Source organism: Psammomys obesus, unplaced genomic scaffold (assembly GCF_907164565.1).
Source record: "Psammomys obesus unplaced genomic scaffold, mPsaObe1.curated_primary_1811, whole genome shotgun sequence".
Taxonomy (NCBI): domain Eukaryota; kingdom Metazoa; phylum Chordata; class Mammalia; order Rodentia; family Muridae; genus Psammomys; species Psammomys obesus.
This window is the reverse complement of record NW_026585504.1, coordinates 17432278-17454667: the sequence shown is the minus strand read 5'-3', so window position 1 is coordinate 17454667 and position 22390 is coordinate 17432278. Positions and strand designations below refer to the sequence as shown.

The window sequence follows — 22390 nt, the reverse complement described above, 5'->3', positions numbered from 1 at the left end:
AGCATGGACCAGGAGGCCGCTTCCGACCGTTCACCCGTTGCCCTCTTTACTTTTATTTTTAAACCAGGTTGTCTCAGTCCCCAAGTGTCTCCGTCATCAAAGCACTCAAGGAGATGAGCTTTAGTGAAAGCCCCACCACCACCACCACCACCAAGGGTTTTAGGTGGTCCCCAAAGGAGCGTCGCTTCTGGGCTCCCCTCGCAGGCCAGGGCTGCGTGGCCGGAGACCTATTTTTCTGAGAAGTTCCAGGGTTCCCGGGCAGGATCGGTGTCTCCCTCTTCACTTTCAGCCCGAGAGCTGCGAGCCAGGCAGCGGGGGAAGGGGGGGGGAGGCGTCCCCCTCCCCTCCCCCGTCCCTCCTCCCCCGTCCCCCCCCCCCCGCTCCCCCTCCCCTTGCTTCCTGCCCCGACGCTCATTGGCCAGCTCGATTCCCAGGAATGCGAACGCCTCTTTAAAAGGTCCAGGGGCTCCTCGGTGGAGCCAGCCACTGCGCAGAGTCAGCCGGCCCCACCGGACTCCTGCAGGCAATCCCGACGACGCAGCGACCCAGTCCCAACCCCGTCTCTCCGGGCGCCCCGGCCGCTCCCGAGTCTCCGCTGGCCTCGGCGTCCTTGCCCTTCGCTGCGCCTTTGCCACCGCTCCCAGCTCCTGCGCCCCGGCACACCCAGGTAAGCCACCTCCCGCCACCGCTGAGCACCTGGCCTGCCGCCTCAGGCTGCAGACGGTGACTCCCCCACCTCCGACTCTTCCCTCCGCCTGCCCCAGCTGTCACTTACCGTGCCCCGTCTAGCCGATGGAGAGAACTTTCCGGCGCCGGTTCTCTCCAGCCTTTAGGGTACACAAACAATACCTCCAAGACACCCCCCAAGATGTTCTCACCGAGTAGTCTCAGGGTCACGCTGACCTTTGCCCAAATATGTTCCGTAGTCTTGTCTTAAGGACTCTGCAAGGAAAAACTTTAAGTCTCTTTATGCCCTTCATCCTGGAACACCACAATCCCCTGCCTCTGGCGGTCTTAGTTTTAAATGAATGTCCTCCCGAAAGTAAATCCCTTTTGCCTTTCTTTTCAGCATACATAGGGCCAACAATGAACACACACACACACACACACACACACACCTGCCCTCCCACCTTGCTACCTGGTCTCTGACTCTGGCCTCCTGTGCTTCTTGCTACAGGTTCTGTATTGAGCACAAAGGCTCCACCATGGAGCTGGTCTGGGGGCTAGGTGTCCTGCTCCTGTTGAATGTGTGCGGAAGCAACCGCATTCCAGGTGAGTCTGAGATCTTCATTCTCTCTCTCTCCCTCTGCCTCTCTCCCTCCCCCTCTCTCCCTCCCCCTCTCTCCCTCCCCCTCTCTCTCTCTCTTTTTGGGGGGACATGCAACATAGTTCAGGTGTACCCCTCCCTCGCTGTTCTTTCTAAGCTGTTTCCTCTGGGTCCTCAGTGCCAGAGATTGCCAAGAGTTCTCCCTTCGCCCCCTCACAGCCAGGTGCCTAGAAAGCTGATTGTCTTCTCCTGCCTTACAGAGTCCGGGGGAGACAACAGTGTTTTTGACATCTTTGAACTCACTGGAGCTGCCCGCAGGGGCCCCGGGCGCCGACTGGTGAAGGGCCTAGACGCGTCCAGCCCAGCCTTCAGGATTGAGAATGCCAACCTGATCCCCCCTGTGCCAGATGACAAATTCCAAGACCTACTGGATGCTGTGAGGGCTGACAAAGGCTTCATCTTCCTGGCTTCCTTGAGGCAGATGAAGAAGACCCGAGGCACACTCCTGGCCGTGGAACGGAAAGACGGCACTGGTCAGATCTTCAGTGTGGTCTCCAACGGCAAGGCAGGCACCCTGGATCTGAGTCTGAGCCTCCCGGGCAGGCAACAAGTGGTGTCCGTGGAGGAAGCTCTCCTGGCCACCGGCCAGTGGAAGAGCATCACGCTGTTTGTGCAAGAAGACCGAGCCCAACTCTACATTGACTGCGATAAGATGGAGAGCGCGGAGCTGGATGTTCCCATCCAGAGCATTTTCACCAGGGACCTGGCCAATGTTGCCAGGCTCCGCGTTGCAAAGGGAGATGTCAATGACAATTTTCAGGTAAATCTTCTTACCTGTCACAAGGGCTATGCGGAGGTAATGTCTTGAGACTAAACTATTCTCAAATGCAGGGAGGAGCAGACTCCTCCCAGAGGGCTCGTTAAATCATTTACCACCACCCCAAACTCCAGGGTTTCAGATTTGGTAGGTCAGGTGACCCGGCCTGAGAAACTTCATTTCTAGTAAGAAGTTGTAATGATGCCAGGGTCTGAGAAGCAGGCTTTCAAAGCTACCCGGGAGAGATAAGAGATGTTTTTCCTATTAACACTCAGCCTGTTTCAGTAGGGAACACTCCTTATGCTTAGGAAAAATAACTTGTATCAAATGTACCCCCCAATTTGGCTTGAGAAGGATACTTTGTCAGTATCTGAGTCCCTGGTGGGGTGTTCTGGTTGCCTTCAGTATGGATAAAAGGTAGCAGTAACAGTCTGGTCACATGCTGCTGTGACTTCTTTGTCGCCTTAATTTTCAGATTCTTTTTTTTTTTTTTTTTTTTTTACAACCATGGCTTTGACACTGGGGAGTACCGTGTCTTCCAAACTTGGTATCAGATTCCATTTCCTGTGTACCCCAAACGGCCTGATAACTGGGATTCTTTATAAAACACTCAAGTTGGCAGAAGACACAATTAGGGATTTTGCAGTTGTTTGGCAATTTACATCTGTGTGAACTTCTGGCAGGGTGATCTTAAAACAGTTCTTTTTAAACTTTCTGAGCACTTGCCCCGTGCTTCTCCAAGCGGGATGGGGCAGGCTCCCCCACCCCAACCCCCTGCCTCCTACAGTGTGTGTCCTCTGCCCACAGGGGGTGCTGCAGAATGTGAGGTTTGTCTTCGGAACCACCCCAGAAGACATTCTCAGGAACAAAGGCTGCTCCAGCTGTGAGTACCCCTGTGTGGTTGAGATTTGGAGGATTCTGGGGAATTCCACCAAAAACACCCTGAGAGATGTAAGCAGCGAGGCTGACACACAAATCCCCCCCCCCCCGGGGGGGACTAAGTTGAGGTCTACAAAATCCCAGATGAAATGTCTTTTATACCGAGAACCTGAAGGGTGGGCTGGGAGGTCAGCTATGGGAGTCCTCATGTTTCCTCTTGCTTCTCAGCAGCCACCAACGTCGTCCTCACTCTTGACAACAACGTGGTGAACGGCTCCAGCCCCGCGATCCGCACCAACTACATCGGCCACAAAACGAAGGACCTGCAGGCCATCTGCGGCCTCTCCTGTGACGAGCTCTCCAGCATGGTCCTGGAACTCAGGGGCCTGCGCACCATCGTGACCACTCTACAGGACAGCATCCGCAAAGTGGTCAGTGGCCTCTGCCCTCCCCTCCCACCCCCACCCCCACCCCCACCCCCACCCCCGCTTGCCGGCCCACAGGTGGTCTCTCGGGGGGGGGGGGGGGGGAGACAAAAGGGACGCTCACAAGCTTTCTCCCCTCTCAGACGGAAGAGAACAGAGAGCTGGCCAGTGAGCTGAGGCGGCCCCCTCTGTGCTTTCACAATGGAGTCCAGTACAGAAACAATGAGGAATGGACTGTAGACAGCTGCACTGAGTGTCACTGCCAGGTAAGGGACGCTCACAGACGACAGTGATGGCGGAAGTCTCAGGAGATGCTTAAACAACCCCACACGTTTCTAATTGTGCTCTGGCCTACCAAAGTGGTTTGTTTGTTTTGGTTTTTTTTTCCTTTCATATGTAATTATGACATCTACAAATTCCTCTTCAACTCTCAGAAGGTTTATCAAAGTCTTAATTATACCCCAGGCTGACAAACTAAGAGAACAAATCTGCCTAAACACTGGAATAATTTACCTGCTTTAGCTCAAAGGCCGGGTATTGAATGTCAGGTACATAAAACCTGCTTAGAGCAGTCTTTTTTTAGGGGGGCCCAGCCCTGATTTGTATTCAGCTCTGGCAGGGAGTTTCCTTTAACACTGTTCGGATCTCCAGCTCACCAGGAAAAGTAGAGTTTAGGTGCGAAGCACTGATCACTGAATTTGAGACACAGCTTCCACTAAGTTCCCATTTTTCTGCAGCATGTGGTGAAGTCATACCTGCCTTTGATATATACGTATGAAATCAATGCAGAGTCATACTTCCCTTATTCAAATGTGTGTTGTTCTGTAACTTCCACACCTGATGGAGTAGCAGTTACAAAGAACTTTTCCAAAGAATGGAGCGAGAATTAGCCCTGGAACTGTGTGACAGTGGGGACTACAGATCTAGCAGAGAGATAGCCCTCCATTAAAACTGCCCAAAGGAGTCCTGGCTGATGGTAGAAATGTCACAGAAAGGGCCTCTTTGCAATGGGCTCAGTAATGTATTTCCCTCTCCTTCTCCTGCCTTGCAGAACTCAGTTACCATCTGCAAGAAAGTGTCCTGCCCCATCATGCCCTGCTCCAATGCCACTGTCCCCGATGGAGAATGCTGCCCACGGTGCTGGCGTAAGTTCCTAAAAATGGTGCAACCGTTCCTCAGGGGCTAGCTCAGTTTGGGGGCATCCTGACAGGTGGGCACAACACTGGAGCCCAGCCCCTCACAGATCCATCAGACATTTCCATTCAGAATCTTGCCAATCAACATAGGTTACTATCAGCTAGTCTATTGTACCGAGCCCAGCCTCCACAGGGACCAAGTCTTAACCACCCATCTGGATTATAGCATAGGCAATGAATGGTCTTGGCAGAGCTTATGGATTCTGGTGTTATGCTGTGAGGAGAGGAGAGGAATACAGTAATCAGCTGGTTGCTTTTAGAAATTGATCTTTTTTGTTAGAGAAAAATTATCCACTGGCAAATTGACAGAAACTGTCAAATTTCCAGGGTAGTAAAAGAAATCAGCAGCTAGACTGCTGTGTGACCACCTCCAAGGCTTGTCTCTGGTATAATCACTTTGATGAGGAGAATTTTTAATGCAGAAGGCACAAGTCATAAAGTGCCTCATCGTGGATCAGAAAGAAATCAGGGACGTCAAATTGCCCATCACTCACACACACAGAGTTGTACACGTGAGCCATGGCTCAGAATATTCAATCCCATGGTAGTGATTTCGGCATAATAATGTTTTTCTGCGCATTCATTCCTGTCCAATATCTACCTGGGGGTAAGTTACAGGGAATGAAGCTAACTACAAGCTAGCAAGCTCCGAGGTTGGGCTAGGGATTGCTGGGAACAATGTTCTTTGATGGCCAAAGGAAATAAGTTCTCGGTCCTCTAATAGACACAGTGATTGTCATCACGGTGTCTGAGCAGATAGCAAGCAAACATATTCTCATCTTGTGAAAGTATGTCTGAAAACACTAGATACCCAGGTGGGGAAAACAAACTGACGAACCTCAGTGCTGAGGCAGGGGCACAGCCCCTGCCACACTGCCTCCAAACATGGAGCAGGGCATCGCTGACAGTCAGAAATGATGCAGACCAGTTGCCTAAAGTGCTGCCATTCTTGGACATCAGCCTGGAAACACCTGTGATGTCCTCAGTCAGGAGAGGGGAACTTGCTTGAGTCGCACAGAGGAGAAACTGGGCTGGGCAAATGTGAGAATGCACACTGAGAGAACACTCAGCTGTATGGACCAGGTAGAAACTGCCATCCCCCCAGACCTGTACACATGAGGGGCCTGGGATGAACCCCTGGACCTCTGGCCCAAGACTTGTGCTACTTTTCCTCCTCCATAATGGTCACTCTGTACCCTTCGACATTAGTCCAGGGAGAGCTCATGTGGGTCACACTGGCATGTCAGGGGTTAATGATACTTGAGTTCATGCTTAAGATTTGCTTGCAGGGTAGATCTTTATCAACACACAAAAGCCTGTGCGTGGTAGACATGAACTGGCTCCATTATCAATTATCACTTCACAGCACAGTTATGTAGCCAAACATCTGGTGCCTACATGAACGCAAACAATTTCTATCTGTTCATCACACTTCCGTTAAGCTAGGAGTAGGAAAAGATAAGGATTTTTTAAAAAAGCCTATTGCTTTGCAACCTCCGGCAATGAAGTCCCCTAAACAGAACCCTCTCGAAAGCAGTTTATCTAAGATGTGAGGTGCTGATGCTGAAAGACCTCGTTCCTTCTCACAGCCAGTGACTCTGCTGATGATGGCTGGTCTCCCTGGTCTGAGTGGACTTCCTGTTCTGCCACGTGTGGCAATGGGATTCAGCAACGCGGTCGCTCCTGTGACAGCCTCAACAACAGATGTGAGGGCTCCTCGGTGCAGACAAGGACCTGCCACATTCGGGAGTGCGATAAAAGATGTAAGCATCGTGGCCGCTGAGGGGTGACAATCTCTCCTCTCTTTGCTGCCACCACCAAGAGCAGCTGCATAGGGAGGAGCCTGAGGGCACAGGTTCTGGGCTTGGGATCTGGTCTCAGTTACACTCCCAACCTCTGCACACCTGAGCACGACCTTCCTTCCCTGAGGCCCCTTCTCATCTATAACCTGGGACCCCTCTTGATAAAGTTATTTTAGGCAATTTCTCTAGATAATGCACATGAAACAATTACAATAGGGCTTGGCTCTTGACCAACAACCTATAAATGTTAGGCTATTGACAGCCAAATGCCATCATTCCTGAGATAGTTTCTCCAATGACACTGACCTGTGGCAACAGCCAGTTTCTACCACACGCTGGTTCGAGTTGCCATTGGTCACCTGCTGGAATTGTTGGGTGTCAAGACTTTCTTTGTGGCCCCCTCCGAGGCAGCACCAGTTGTGACTGTCAGCTCTGTTCTTCAGTTAAACAGGATGGTGGCTGGAGTCACTGGTCCCCGTGGTCGTCCTGTTCTGTGACCTGTGGTGATGGCGTCATTACAAGGATCCGGCTCTGCAACTCTCCCAGTCCCCAGATGAATGGGAAGCCCTGTGAAGGTGAAGCTCGGGAGACCAAAGCCTGCAAGAAAGACGCCTGCCCGAGTAAGTGTGCGCCTGACCTGGGGGTGTCTGGGGAGGCAATTCTGCCCAGCTGGTCACCTGCTATCTCTGGCCTCCAGCTCAGTGGACCATGGAGCATGGGCCCTCACTCACTAGAGAAACAAACAGAAATAAAGTCTTGCATGGTCAGCAGCTTCTTTTAAAGAAAAACGGAAAGAAACCCATTTTCAACCATCCCTCATTCCCATGGGCCAGGTTAGAAGGCATTTCTAACAGGCTCAGGACAGGCTTCTGGGACAAATGAGGCACGTGAAAACTGAATTTCTACACATGACTCATTTCCTTACAGTCAATGGAGGCTGGGGTCCCTGGTCATTATGGGACATCTGCTCTGTCACCTGTGGAGGAGGAGTGCAGAGACGTAGCCGGCTCTGTAACAACCCCACACCCCAGTTCGGAGGCAAAGACTGTGTTGGTGACGTGACAGAAAATCAAGTTTGCAACAAGCAGGACTGCCCAATTGGTAAGCGAGCTGTGAAGCCCGGGACAGAACCACCCTGGGGGCTCTCTAGTTCACGAATGTTCCAGTCAGCATCCAGGGGTTGTTGTGGGGCGGGATCCAGCTTTGATTGCTGCAGGTGGTCTGACTACTGTAAGACATGGGAGACCATGACCAATAACAGAGACCCTGCACATGTCTTGTTCTGTGTCGTTTTTAAGTAGCACATGGCAGTAAAAGCAGCTTAGACCCAACCCCTCAACCTGTCTCTTACCTCATCTCAGATGGATGCCTGTCCAATCCCTGCTTTGCTGGTGCCAAGTGTACCAGCTATCCTGATGGTAGCTGGAAGTGTGGTGCCTGTCCTCCTGGCTACAGTGGGAATGGCATCCAGTGCCAAGACGTCGACGAGGTAAGCAACTAGCAGCTCTACATTATCACGATGAAGAGAGCGGCTAACCTGGCCCAGGGCCCTTCCATTGTAAAACCGCACCTTCCAAGTGTTAAGCAAACTCTCACTTCCTCCATAGTGCAAAGAGGTGCCTGATGCCTGCTTCAATCACAACGGAGAACATCGGTGTAAGAACACAGACCCTGGTTACAACTGCCTGCCCTGCCCGCCAAGATTCACCGGCCCACAGCCCTTTGGCCGAGGCGTCGAACATGCCACGGCCAACAAACAGGTACAGTAGACAAACGGGACAGAGTAGAAGAGGGCTGTCCCTGACCAAACAGCGGAGAGAGAAGGCAGCGAATGCACAGTCTTAGACTTGTGACTGGGCAGCCACTTGAAAATGCTGTGCTGCAAGAAGCTGTGATCAGATTGGGCTTGCACGTGCTGAGCAGTTCCAAGAAAATTCAGCATAAAACAGCATTTGCCAAGAGCCTGGAGATCCTCAGAGAGAATGGAGAGGGACAGGGGAATCCCACCTGTCCCCCAAACGGGGCCTCTGTCCGCTTCAGGAGGGGAGGGAGCTGGGCAATGTGGAGTCTTGGGACTTTTAAACATCCCGTGATAGCACTGGGATGCTTTGCCCTCAGGTGTGCAAGCCTCAAAACCCCTGCACGGACGGGACACACGACTGCAACAAGAATGCCAAGTGCAACTACCTGGGTCACTACAGCGACCCCATGTACCGCTGTGAGTGCAAGCCTGGCTACGCAGGCAACGGCATCATCTGCGGAGAGGACACAGACCTCGACGGCTGGCCCAATGAGAACCTGGTGTGTGTGGCCAATGCAACGTACCACTGCAAAAAGGTACAGCCAGCTTCCCTCCTGGGCTTCTCACTCGGGAATGTGCCAAGGAATTCTGAATCATGAAAAACTGAAAACGAAGCGAAGATTAGACCTCCCAAAGGCAGAAAGGCATTAACTCTCCTTAACACAGAGTCATTTGGTGTCAAGGTCAGGAACAGGGCAGGCTCCTTTGGCCTTTGTATCCCAGACACAATTCTTTTGTCCACAGAGACTAGTCCTATTGGTACCTTGCAGAGTATGACTTGTGTTCACAGCATGTATGAAGCCTGGAACATTTACACAACCTCCACATGCGTAACCTGCCAAAATACCTTTCGTGGCTTCACCTTCCCATAAACACATGCCCGCACCTGAGCGTTATAATTAGGGTGTCCTAGTGGGGCCCCTCATGTGTGAGAAGCAAGGGAACATTAACTGTAGTTGTTACACGTGTGTCTCTTTTTTTCTTAGGACAACTGCCCCAACCTTCCCAACTCAGGGCAGGAAGACTATGACAAAGACGGAATTGGCGATGCCTGTGATGATGATGATGACAATGACAAAATCCCGGATGACAGGGTAGGGACAAAATGCTCTCCATTCCTCCTTCGTCCTTGTGGTACAAAGACAGCCTGGAACACCAGGATTCGGGAGCATTGCTGAGTGATAGCATAAACATATACCAAACTGATACAGAGAATAATTAGAAACTTGTCTCTGTCTCAGTGACTTGAGGACACAGATGGTGCTAAAGGAGTTGTTAAAGTGAGAGTTCAATTTTTCACTACAAATTCCCCCAATTTGAGAAATCATAGTGTGTACACATGGCATTCTGGCCACCAGACTCAAGTCAGATATAATGTCTAAATGAATGTATTTTTATAATGAGTTGAGACGATGCAGTTATATATTTTCTTAGATAGATAGATATAGATGATAGATAGATAGATAGATAGATAGATAGATAGATAGATAGATAGATAGATAGATCTTATATGTCTATATAATTCTCGTAATAACCAAAAAGGATCCAGTTTTTCCTCCGTCATGTCATCCTGTCTTGGAATTTTATTTGTGCTGAATACTCAGTATATTGGCCAAGTACAAAAAACAAAACAAAACACTGCAGGGTTGTTTGTTTTTGAGGGTATTTAATACTGTGTGTGGGGCTGAAGGCATCAGCTGATTTCCCAGGCAGCACCATAGAGTGTCCACTTCTCCTCTTTGCAGGACAACTGTCCGTTCCATTACAATCCAGCCCAGTACGACTATGACAGAGACGATGTGGGAGACCGCTGTGATAACTGCCCCTACAACCACAACCCTGACCAAGCAGACACAGACAACAACGGGGAGGGAGACGCCTGCGCGGTGGACATCGACGGAGATGGTAAGGCGCTCCCTGGCTTGGCGGCCCGCAGGGACAGGGACAGCCACGGTTTACTTGGTGGCTGTTCGTGTGTGCTTTGCTTGAAATACATGGGGCTGCAGGACTCAGCTTTCATGTGCCCTCTCCCCCATAGGAATCCTCAATGAGCGAGACAACTGCCAGTATGTTTACAATGTGGACCAGCGGGACACAGACATGGACGGGGTTGGAGACCAGTGTGACAACTGTCCCCTGGAACATAATCCAGACCAGGTAGGTGAACTCCTTTCAGAATCACTCGGTGAGGTATTGTGTCTCCCTTTCTAAGCCTTTAAGACAGTGAAGTGAGTTCACTGGATCCCCAGAGCCATTTGCAATGTGTGCCTGTAGAGAGTTGACCTGACATGGGCCCCGTGGCAAACACTCCCAGAGATTAGTGTAGAAATCTTGTGACTTTGTTCTGGTGGCCACCATTAAGATAAATTAGACAAAACAAAGAGCTGAGGCTGACAGATCTCCGATGCATGGAAAACTGAGAGGAAGGCAGTGTTCAGAAGCAAAATAAACACCGATGTGATGGCTAGGAACAGAGTCTAGAGAGAAATCACTAAAATACTCCTCAGGGATGGAGGAGGTCCGGTTTCTCCCATTCTCCCAATGAACCCAGGCTCACAGTCTTCTCCCGAGCTGTGAGTGCTGCAAGTGGGAGTTAATACACAGGTTTCCAGTACCAGAGTTTCCCTTTCAGTCACTGTGCATCACAATTTTCCAGGAATAAAGTTTTTTTTTTATCAGTTTTCCTTTTTCCTAAAATGATGGGTCTATCAGCAATCAGAAATTTGAATAGAACATTTTCCTAAGGATTAGAGAAATGAGAACTCAAGTTTCTTCTAATACTTATCCTTATGAAGTTGTATCATGCTAGAAGCAAGATGACTTTGAGCCATCATCACGGGAAACCGTGAGTGGCCTGCATTAGCTGCAGCTCACATGGCACTGAGACCTGCCTTGAGTTTGGGTCTAGCAGACATTGGAGATCTTCAACAGCATTTAACTCACTGAATGGGTTTTTGATTCCTCAGACCAGAATAACTTTTACAATCAAATTCAAACATCATACAAAAATCTCAAAAGCAAAGAGCATTAATGCTGGCAAGAAAACATATACATACCATCCCCTAAGCATCTCACACATACTGAATGCTAAGTACTCTGAAAAAAATCTGTTGTGAAAAAAATTTTAGAGTTTGACTTTATCTGAGCCAAAAGGTGAAATCTTTGTGAAATAGATGTAGAAGGCCAGATGCTTTCAAAATGAAAAAGTAATTGCTATCTTATACACATTATGCAGATGGTCTGCACAGACGGCCATCATGACTCAGGGTCTGGAGTATGGTTGACCTTTATTTGATTCACCCTCTGTTGATGCTCTTCCAGCTGGACTCTGACTCAGACCTCATAGGGGACACCTGTGACAGCAACCAGGACATCGATGAGGACGGCCATCAGAACAATCTGGACAACTGTCCCTACGTGCCTAACGCCAACCAGGCTGACCATGATAAGGATGGCAAAGGAGATGCCTGCGACCATGATGATGACAACGATGGCATTCCTGATGACAGGGACAACTGCAGGCTGGTGCCCAATCCTGACCAGAAGGATTCTGATGGTGAGTCACTGTGACCACAACTAGCCAGCTTAACACCTTAGCTGCCTAGATGGAAGAAATGAAAACAGTGTCTGAAAGGACAAAGTAACAAAACACCAAGTTTTGGCAAGATGGTGACTGTGTGACCCACTCACAACGGCATTTCAGAATTTCACTGAACTTTTGCCTTCTTTGATACTTAGGTGATGGCCGAGGTGATGCCTGCAAAGATGACTTTGACCATGACAATGTGCCAGACATTGATGACATCTGTCCTGAGAATGTTGACATCAGTGAAACCGATTTCCGTCGGTTCCAGATGATTCCCCTAGATCCCAAAGGGACCTCCCAAAATGACCCTAACTGGGTTGTGCGCCATCAGGGCAAAGAACTTGTCCAGACTGTAAACTGCGACCCTGGACTTGCTGTGGGTAAGTAGTGAGCTCCTTAGAGCCAGGTGGGAGTAAAACCATAGGAGGCAAATATGAAATCTGACCATTGGACCTGTGGCCTTTGGCCACTTGGGATATCTGGGAATGTTGTGGAGAACTCCGTAAAAGCCAGTCTTTAATCTGCCTCTGGCCTTGCCTTCCAGGTTACGATGAGTTTAATGCTGTGGACTTCAGTGGTACCTTCTTCATCAACACTGAGAGGGATGACGACTACGCTGGCTTTGTGTTCGGCTACCAGTCCAGCAGCCGCTTCTACGTTGTGATGTGGAAACAGGTCACCCAGTCCTACTGGGACACCAACCCCACGAGGGCTCAGGGCTACTCCGGCCTGTCCGTCAAGGTTGTGAATTCCACCACAGGGCCTGGCGAGCACCTGCGGAATGCTCTGTGGCACACAGGAAACACCCCTGGCCAGGTGAGAAGCCACGTCATCTGGAAGGGAGCGTTGATGGGTCCTTGGGGAGCACGGGAGACAATGCTTCAGCCAGGTTTCCACTAGGGAGTCATAGCTGTCAAGTTCCCAGCCTGGTCAACCACAGTACAAAACTATAAGGATGTGCAGGAAGGGAGTGGGGCTCTGACCAAGAGCTGCCCTTTAAATCCACATGCAGCTTCGGCCACTGCAAACAAAACCCTCTTTTCCTTTTCTTGTCTCAGCTTTATACACAGTAAATGAGAGATGCCTTGGGGGAAACTCTATACTGCCCCCCCCCCCAAATAGAGGTTAACTCGGTCCCTTTTAAGCAGTTTCTTGTGGAATGAAATACGAACCTTCAGAGGGGACCGTGTTTCAACCTCTTCTGGCCCTTTTCCTTCAGGTGCGCACCCTGTGGCATGACCCTCGTCACATAGGCTGGAAAGACTTCACTGCTTATAGATGGCGCCTCAGTCACAGGCCAAAGACAGGCTTTATCAGGTAAGACTGCAGTGATTCAATTTCCCTGGGGTCACACCTAATAGGCTCAAAGGATACGACCAAGAAGTAGCAGTCTCATGAATGAGATTTTTTTTTTCTTTGCAGAGTGGTGATGTATGAAGGAAAGAAAATCATGGCCGACTCAGGACCCATCTATGACAAAACTTACGCTGGTGGTAGACTAGGCCTGTTTGTCTTCTCTCAAGAAATGGTGTTCTTCTCAGACATGAAATACGAGTGTCGAGGTACGAGTGGCACTGTGATGATTGTACAGTTAACATGTCGACAGATTAATAAGGATGACAGTGATGGGAGGGTCTGGGGATATGACCCTCATTTCTATTTTGCCTTTGAGGATACGATGCTGAACATAAAATGATGTCTATGGAATCATGAATCCTTATCAGGAATATTAGTTTGCCTAGTAGTCCCTGAACTCTTCCTACACAGGTCAGAGGCAGACTCTAAACAATCAGCTACAAATATTAGCCCTTGCTACTGACACTTTAAAGTTCTGTGTGTTTATCTCTCTCATACTTGGAGGTTTATCTCTCTCACATTTGGTTTTATTCATGCCATCACAGCACTTACTGTCCTTCTCAAGACCAACAGCAGAAAGAGTATTAATTTTCACTAGTAGCTTTAGCTTTGCTGCCTCCATTTTCTTCACATGGTTACTTAAAACTCTGAGTCTAGCATTGGACCTACCACAGAATTAAGTGCTTAGTACATATTTATGGAGTCCAGTGTCTGCATGCTCAGAGGCATTGAGTGTTAAGACCAAAGACATCAAGAGTAAAGCCTCACCAACATGGCTACCTAAACATGACCTGAACAAGGATGACACGAGTAGATACGCTAATGGGGAGGGCGGCCGGGGTAGTGACTCATGATTCTGTCCCGGTTCAAGCTAGAGAGCTGGTCGCTAGCCTGATGATCATAGTAAGATGGTTGTGAGCTGGCCGATTAGTTTTCATTTCTGTATGTCTTTGTGTACTTAACAGATTCCTAATCATTAGCTGCCGATCATAACCAGCGCTGGCATTGCACCTTCTGGAACCAAGGGCTAGAGAAAACCTGCCTGCCAGGATCACTTCTCCTCGCCTTCCTTGCTTTTCTTCTTGCAATAGTGTGGACTTCTAGAGCAGGTGACCTGCCTCAGGAAAATGCAGTTTTCAAACCCAGACTCAGCACTTGGCCCTTAAAGCGTGAGAATGCCTCTCTCAAGAACAAGAAGAATTACTTTGGTTTGCTTTGTAAATGCAAAAGCATCTACTTCCTTCTCGCTGGGAAGGTGCCTGGCTCAGAGAGCCAGGGCTTCTGTGAGGCCATCTCTGAGCAGCACTCGGAGCATTTTCAGGCACGTCAGAGAGAGAAGGACTCACCAGAACTCACCACCGTTCCACCCCTGACCTAGGTCCTCAGGAGTGGGCAGGGCGGAGTCAAAGCACAGCAAGGATGCATTCCCGAGACAAGACGACTGAATGAAGAGAACATGGAAGAGCTGTTACTTGCTCGGTACTGAAAGGGGACAGCAAGAGTCACTCTATTTCCTCATGCTGACGGTGTGAGCTGATTGGCACTTGAGTGAAAGGCTGGCTCCTCCAGACTCCCAGCTTTCACACAGCCACCCGTAGTGGCCAGAGTAGGGGTGAGAAGTGTGAGGCTGTGCTGGCTGCCCTTGGCTGGTCACGCTGGAACTGTTGGTTTGTTCTGCACGTACAACGTTGCAGATGCGGCAGGACAGCAGAACCCCACCATCTCAGTGAGCTCTAGCTGCCCCTGAAGGAGGGGCGGTGCGCCTTTATTTTATGGTTAGAAAGGCACAAAGTTTCTATCAACCTGACTAAAACATTCCTTTTCTCTCTTCTTCCTCCCCTCCCCCAATTACCTTGGAGTTTTCCAATTTTCTTCTGGTTTTTGTTTAACAATGTAATATATTTATTTTTTTTCTCCCTATTTTGGAGGACCCGTCTGAAGGATTGTTACTGAAAACAGAAAGCGTGGGACTGTCTGAATCATCTTCATAGTGAGTCTTTATGACTGTAAGATTGTAAATACAGATTATTTATTGACCCTGTTCTACCTGGAATTACCTTGCAGATGGCAAACATTTGCAAGCAGGTAGCTGAGTCGGATCAGCAAATCTCTCCAAAAACCAGCGTGTGGAAAGCCGGCGGAAGTGGCTGCTTTTCATTTGCAGGCTTAGAGTGAATGATTGGGGCTCCTCTGGCTCTCCCCCTTTGTTTTCTCTATCTTTTCAGGTGGAATTAGGTGGCTGCCCATTTGCACAGGTTTCTCCTTATAAAGGAACCCATGAGCGCTCTAAGGCTAGGCCCGGCCACCCCTCCTGCCTACTTCCAGGGAGAAGAAAACGTAATCACCTTTTTTTTTTTTTTTTTTCATTTTCCCAAAAGAGACAAAGGTGGAACTTATATACCAATATTACCTCATTTGTTGTGTGAGTGAGTAAAGAATTTTGGATCAAGTAGAAAGAGTTTAAGTGTCAACAAACTTAAAACTACTGTCGTGTCTAAAAAGTCGGTGTTGTACATAGCGTAAAAATCCTTCGCAGAGGGCGAACCCAATAAAGAAATGGCTTGGAAATGTTAAATACAACTTCTCAACGTTCTGGTTTTGTTCTATCATCTTGTACACCGTTGCTTTATTTTTATAAATTATTTTATCATTGCCATTGGAATAGAGATCTCAGACTATGTAGATACGCTATTTAAATAATTTATCAGGAAATACTGCCTGGTAGAGTTAGTATTTCTATTTTTATATGTTTGCACACTGAATTGAAGAAATGTCAGTTTCTCTTGTTTTGTTTTAGTTTGTTTCTTTGGTTTTGTTTTTGTTTTTTTGCTTTTTACTCCCCAGTTTTTACTATTTGCCAATACCTTTTTTTCTAGGAATGTGCTTTTTTGTACACATTTTTATCCATTTTACATTCTAAAGCAGTGTAACTTGTATATTATTGTTTCTTATGTACAAGGAACAACAATAAATCATGGAAATTTATATTTATACTTCTTGTGTCCGTGTTTGTTTTGTTCTTTCCTGACTGCTCTCATGGGGTGTGGGAAAAGCCATTCCTAACCAATAGCACATATGTAGGATTGACAGGCACTAGACTCAGAAAGTATATTTGCTAGAGTTTTGGAAGAAAAAGAGTGTATGTCTGCCACAGGAAAAACATAAAATAAAAATGACCCTGGAGTCTCAAGCCTCCCCACAAAGAACACATTTCATCATTTTATTAATATTAGGGGTCTTGCATTAAATCCTCAAAGTCCAGCTCTGTTTCTAAAAGGAACGGTGGCGACAAAGGCAAGGACAGCTGTGGGAACATGTGATGTTTCTGACGCTGGGTGATGGCGTCAGGATTGCTGGACAGTGGCTCTCAGAGAAGTGTAAGGGAGGAGGTGTCCTGGAACTTAGCCAAGCGCTCAAGTAATGTATTTTGGAGAACACATACTTTGGGTCAAGAACAGAAAACTAAGAAAATGCAAAGTTGAAGCAATCGAGGTGGCTCAGCAGTTAAGAGGGTTAATACAACAACTGCTCTTGCAGAGGACCCTAATCACCCTAATCATAGCATCCCATGGGCCAGTTCACAATCTCCTGTAACACCGCTTCCTGGGCAGCTGCTGGCCTCTTCCGGCCTCGGTAGGGACCTGTACTCACATCCACACAACTAGACACACACACACACACATCATTTTGTTACAGCAATGTACATTTTGGAAAGAATGTTTGGGAGTGTTAAATTATTCTGTGAAGCCTGTTCCAATAAGCAGAACTTGAGTTTTGGATGGATTAACTATGAGTCTGAAGATCCAACTAATTTCGAGTTCTGATAAACGGATCCATAAAGGAATCCCACTCGGTGAAAGATCTGGCTTTGAGGTCTGAGGAAGGCTGGGAAGAATTGGCTGTGTGAGATGGAATCTGCCTCCCTGGCTGACCTTCTCTGTTGAAAAGACCACTGACCTGGGTGGCACGAAGACCAAGTGCCCTATCGTGTTACAGACTCACAGTGAAGCGAACTAGCATGAGCTGGGGAGATGATCTGAAGGCAGTGAGTACCAGAAACGTGGCATCCATTTCTCTAAGATGGTTTGATACGTGGCTTTCTGGAGGAGAGTTCTATTTAATTTTTAGCAAAATGTTGCAGCAAACCTGCCAGAGGAGAACGCCAAGACAAGGCAGAAAAAAATTGGCCAGATGGGAGATTTTAGTCTATCTTGTTCCATTTCACTGTGAGAACGGTCTTCAAGTCAGGAGGTTATAACAGATTGAAGAGTTGTGCAAAACTAGAATTACATCAACCGGATGATAGATTTTTGACTCACACAGGAGTTGATTGTCATGTTTGGATGAAAGGTCATAATTTACAACTAGGGTGGTGCTGGTGGCTTACTGAAGAGTGCTGTCTAGAAAACTACTACCACCCCTTAATTCCTTCCTAAAGTGTATTAGCGCTCTCTCTCTCTCTCTCTCTCTCTCTCTCTATATATATATATATATATATATATATATATATATATATATATGTATATGTATATATATATATATATATACAACTCTATATATAGATTATATCTATATATAGAGAGAGAATTATATATATATATTATATATTCACTCTTATTCTGGAGAAAACACCCCAGCTGATTTGGTTTTTGAATCAGGAGCTTGCCTGTTAAATTATGTGGTCTATCTTGCTTATCCACCCTTGCTACTTTCCAGCTGACATGCTACGAAATAATGTTAGTCCTTTTAATTAAAAAGTTCATTACTGGATGTCATTATGTCCTTCCTCTTACCTGACTCCCAAGCTCCTTGTATCTCAAACACCATCTGCAGAGGCATTCTGTAAAGTTATCAGCCTATGCAATTCCCATAGAAATGGTTTCTTTTTCTGTTTTTCTCTTACCTTCCCTTTTCTCTCTCCTCTCCTTCCTCTGTCTCTCTGTCTCTCCATGGCCCTTTTATGCACATACCTCAAATACAAGGAAAGCATGGACACAGAAAGTCTGAACCTTCTGAAAGGCTGGTGGGCAGTAATGGCTTCCCTCTGTCCCACTCCAAATGCTTGCTACACCAACCCCTGCCCTCTGATTGTTCCCACCAGATTCTTCAGTACCCAGGAAGTATCACAATCATCCAGGGAGAACCGAAAATTGTGATTTTTCACTTTTACAGGCATTTGATACCAGCAAAACTCAGGCATTAAGATTATTTGATGCCACTGTAGGACATGGACATCAGTGTATGCCATTGCTTTTTTGTTATTTTTAATTTTTTTATATATTAATTACAGTTTACTTTGTATCCCAGCTATAGCCCCCTCCCTCACTCCCTCCCAATTCCACCCTCCCTCCCTAATCTCCTTTCGTGCCCCTCTATAAATTCACTGATAGAGAAGGACCTCCTCCCCCTCCATCTGACCCTAGCTTATCAGGTCTCACCAGAACTGGTTGCAATGTCTTTCTCTGTGGCCTAGTTAGGCTGCTCCTACTTCCTGAACAGAACACCACAGCACAGGCTCTAAGATCAAAAATCAATAAATGGGACCTCATGAAACTGAAAAGTTTCTGTAAAGCAAAAGACACTGTCATCAGAACAAAACAACAGCCTACAGACTGGGAAAGGATCTTCACCAACCCTATATCTGACAGAGGGCTAATATCCAGTATATATATAGAACTAAAGAAGTTAAAAAGCAACAAATCAAGTAATCCAATTAAAAAATGGGGTACAGAGTTAAACAGAGAATTCTCTATAGAGGAATATCGAATGGCAGAGAAATACTTAAAGAAATGTTCAACTTCCTTAGTCATCAGGGAAATGCAAATCAAAACAACCCTGGGATTCCACTTTATACCCATCAGAATGGCTAAGATCAAAAGCTCAAGTGACAGCACATGCTGGAGAGGTTGTGGAGAAAGGGGAACCTCCCTCCATTGCTGGTGGGAATGTAAACTTGTACAACCACTTTGGAAATCAATCTGGCGCTTTCTCAGTCAATTAGGAATAGTGCCATTGCTTTTTTTAAATGGACAAATAGGCTGGGAGTGTGGCTCAGTGCTAAAGTGCTTACCTGGCATGTGCACGGCCCTGGGTCCAATCTCCTGTTCTTCAAAAACAAAATTAACAGAAATAAATAGTCAACTAAAATAGAAAGGCTAGATAAAGATGTCCATAGGAATGTGGATGCCCTTTAAAATAGTAGCTATAGATTTCCTCATTTCAACAAGTCAGGGAAATACGTAAGCAATCATTAATATCAAGCAGGGCCAACAAAGGCATGCTGGCAAAAATGAGCACTGCTGTACCTGCAGTAATCCAAACTGTGTTAAAGTTGGGGCCACAGTCAGCTTATGATGAACTAGAAATAAACTAGACTTCCATCTATGAGGCCAACACAACGTACATGTGTGGCCAGAAAACCTTCTCAGGAGATCAAATTACTAGCTCAGAACTGGACAAACCTTCTCCCTTGAGATAATGCTGCAGACTTTCTTTTAATAAGGTTCACCTTTATTCCCTGCATGCCAAAGGCCCAAACTTCAGAAGAACATAAAGTAAGAGTGATAAATAATCTATCACACTTAACTTAAGAAGGGGGGAGCCTTGCCAGGCCACAGAGGAAGAAGATGCAGCCAGTCCTGATGAAACCTGATAGGCTAGGGTCATATAGTAGAGGAGGAGGACCTCCCCTATCAGTGGACTGGGGAAGGGACATAGTGGGGGAAGAGGGAGGTAGGGTGGGACAGGGAGGAGATGAGGGAAGGGTTTACAGCTGTGATACAAAGTGAATAAATTGTAATAAATAATAAATCAATAAAAAAGAAAGCTATCATTGCTAGCAGGATAGCACAGACTCTGTCAACATTCCTTTGTTTCAGGAGCTTATTTCTTCCCAAGTTGAGCTGTTCTGATGGACGAACATTGGATGGGCAGAAAGAAGGGAAAACAAAGGCAGAAGAGAAAGCCACCTGTATCATCACAGAGTTGAAACACAGAAAACCCAATGTAGAGGGATGGGTACAGCTTAGTGACAGAGTGCCTGACCCAAAAGCACAAGGTCATAAGTTCAATCCCCAGCACTGCCCCTCCAAAAGTGACAAATAGAAAGCAATGAATTCATGCCCACTAGACTTAGTACAGCATGCATACGTTACAATGTTGGTTTTTATACAGTATCCTTAAGATTGTAAGATTAGCAATATAGTTGTAAACTAATTTCCCAGGAATTTCCATGACTAAAACCCGCCAAACATTTACACCCCAAGTTTCAAAAATATCAAAGAAATATAATCAGCAAAGAAGGGAATCCAAATGTTGAAATCATTTGGCTCTAGGATGCATTCACTGAATACAAAGAACACAGGAAAAAATACACTGCAAGTTAATTTCCAACTTTGTTAAGCTTCACCCTAGAAAGTTATGCTTCACATTCTTTTCATTCATCCACAGAATCTTCGGGCTGCTGTTCATCTGCAAATAAAATAACCACAGTGATTATACAATCAGAAAGACATAAATAATTAAGAAAAATCACTCAGTCTATTAAGTCATTCGTTTTACTGTATAATATAATGAGCATAGCCTTTCTGATATTATAGAATAATCACCACAAAATACAGACAAAGTCTATGAGGAAAATAAAAAGTGTCTGTCTTCACTGAGGTGATAGTTCAGAAAACAATTGGGGGCTTAAGAGATTGATGATTTAGGGGACAACATCAAAATTACCTTTTTGCTTTCTACTAAGTTTCTGAGGAGTAGGCTGAAGACAAAAGTAAATGCTACATGTAAGATAGATGAGGGATGGTTGCTTTTTTTTTTCTTAAAAGAGACAGGGGAGAATGTGTCATCTTGAAGCTGTTACACAGGGTCCACATGTGTGAGCGCTCATCTTCATTGAGAAGTATCTCAAAGCAATGACTGTGGCCTACTCATTTTATATCCTAGATTTATGATCCTCAGCTGGGAGAGGTACCCAGGGAACATTTGCAATGTCTAGAGAACGTGCTTGTTGTGACTGTCATCTTCTGAATAGAAGTTGAGGACCTTATTAAACTTTAGAACACATGTGACAGCCTCCACAGCAAGAACACATCCTACTCTGAATGTCAACCATGCTGAAAGTAAAGTCACCCCTCTATAACCTAGAAAATTAGAAAATACAGTGGGAATTTGTACAGTGGCTATGTAGATAAATGAACCTAACTGGCAAGCCCTGGGTCCCAGTAGAAGAACATGCTTTAAAAAACAAGATAGATATCTCTTTAGAAAAGATACTCAAGGTTGACTCAAGGGCCTGCACACACTCAAGAAATCTGTTTGGGTGTGTATCCAAAAGATGAAATCATTATGTCACACAGATCCCTGCATTTCTATAATCACAACAGCAGTATTGTATTCCGCTCTTTAAAGAGTCGTCTGATATTAAGGAGGTTGCATGTGGACATAAAAATATCAAGGCAATATATATAAGGTGATTCAATAGAAAGGCAACATACTCAAACATTCAGTGAGACAGACATGGTTAACGGGTGAACAAAGAGGACGGGTTTATGTTCAGTCTCCATTGAAAGAACACATAGCATTGGTGGTATGGTGGTGAGGGTAGCTGCTGTCCATTGAAGGAGCACCTGAACCTGTCTGGGCTACAGATAGCCAAGAACTTGAAGTTCCAAGATTAATCTAGCTGTGGCCAGAATTGCATTCGGGTGACTAATCAGAGTCTGACAAGAGAGGAACTTCTGGTCAGACTGTGGAGGTCTTCAACAGTGAGTAAAAGAAGTGAGAACTCATTCAACAGGTAGTGTCCTGCCACCAACTGTCATGAGAAGTGTTGTCATCAAATGTGTCCTCTGAGAAAACGTAGTAGCAGTTGTCAATGGTGGGAAAGGGAGGGAGGAAGGCTGGGCTTGAGAGACACTGGAGAAGGGAACAAAACACTTGAGAGTGTAGAGCCTGGGGAAGTTAGAAGTAACGAGCAAGGAAAAAGACAAATCAATAAAGACTCCAATTTTGACCTAAGTAAGTAAAGAAATGGGAAGCAGGAGAGAAATGTGAGTTGAGAGGGAAAGATGAAGACATGAATGTGAGGTTGACAAGTTGCCTAGCAGATGGAAATGTGGGACTAGGGTGTTAGTTCAAAATCAACCTAACATAGACCTCAAACAGAATATAGATAGATGAGAGATGATATGGACAGATGGACAGATGACTAATAGATAGATAGATAGATAGATAGATAGATAGATAGATAGATAGATA

General features: G+C 46.5%; 2 protein-coding genes across 6 annotated transcripts in view; one reads left to right on the top strand and one right to left on the bottom strand.

The window, feature by feature from the left end:
• The first annotated feature begins 489 nt into the window (after positions 1-489).
• Thbs1 (thrombospondin 1) lies at positions 490-16096 on the top strand. 2 transcript variants are annotated; one of them, XM_055598783.1, is made up of 22 exons: positions 490-667; positions 1178-1272; positions 1528-2087; positions 2892-2967; positions 3195-3394; positions 3532-3654; positions 4440-4533; positions 6174-6347; positions 6830-7006; positions 7314-7487; positions 7748-7875; positions 7994-8146; positions 8505-8723; positions 9174-9281; positions 9933-10092; positions 10226-10344; positions 11509-11743; positions 11926-12153; positions 12318-12589; positions 12993-13090; positions 13196-13335; positions 14095-16096. In XM_055598783.1, exons 2-22 carry the CDS (start codon positions 1206-1208, stop codon positions 14100-14102), a joined length of 3513 nt encoding a protein of 1170 aa, XP_055454758.1. In that variant the 5' UTR covers positions 490-667; positions 1178-1205; the 3' UTR covers positions 14103-16096. The 2 variants fall into 2 exon arrangements, with proteins under 2 accessions (XP_055454758.1, XP_055454744.1); XM_055598769.1 differs by having other exon boundaries at positions 3192-3394.
• Positions 16097-19288: 3192 nt separating this feature from the next.
• The window catches only part of Fsip1 (fibrous sheath interacting protein 1), a 117652-nt gene continuing 114550 nt past the window's right edge, over positions 19289-22390 (bottom strand). For all 4 annotated transcript variants that reach the window (XM_055598437.1, XM_055598591.1, XM_055598514.1 and 1 more), the window contains one exon: positions 19289-20599. In XM_055598437.1, the coding sequence (XP_055454412.1) occupies positions 20565-20599 (35 nt within the window). In that variant the 3' untranslated portion in view covers positions 19289-20564. The remainder of the gene's footprint in view (positions 20600-22390) is intronic.

Bases quoted from the DNA above. Each gene is read 5' to 3' on its own strand.
- Thbs1 (XM_055598769.1), top strand. From the start codon at position 1,206: ATGGAGCTGGTCTGGGGGCTAGGTGTCCTGCTCCTGTTGAATGTGTGC. The intron at 1,273-1,527 runs GTGAGTCTGAGA...CCTGCCTTACAG, and splicing joins CGGAAGCAACCGCATTCCAG to AGTCCGGGGGAGACAACAGT. The intron at 3,395-3,531 runs GTCAGTGGCCTC...CTCCCCTCTCAG, and splicing joins AGGACAGCATCCGCAAAGTG to ACGGAAGAGAACAGAGAGCT.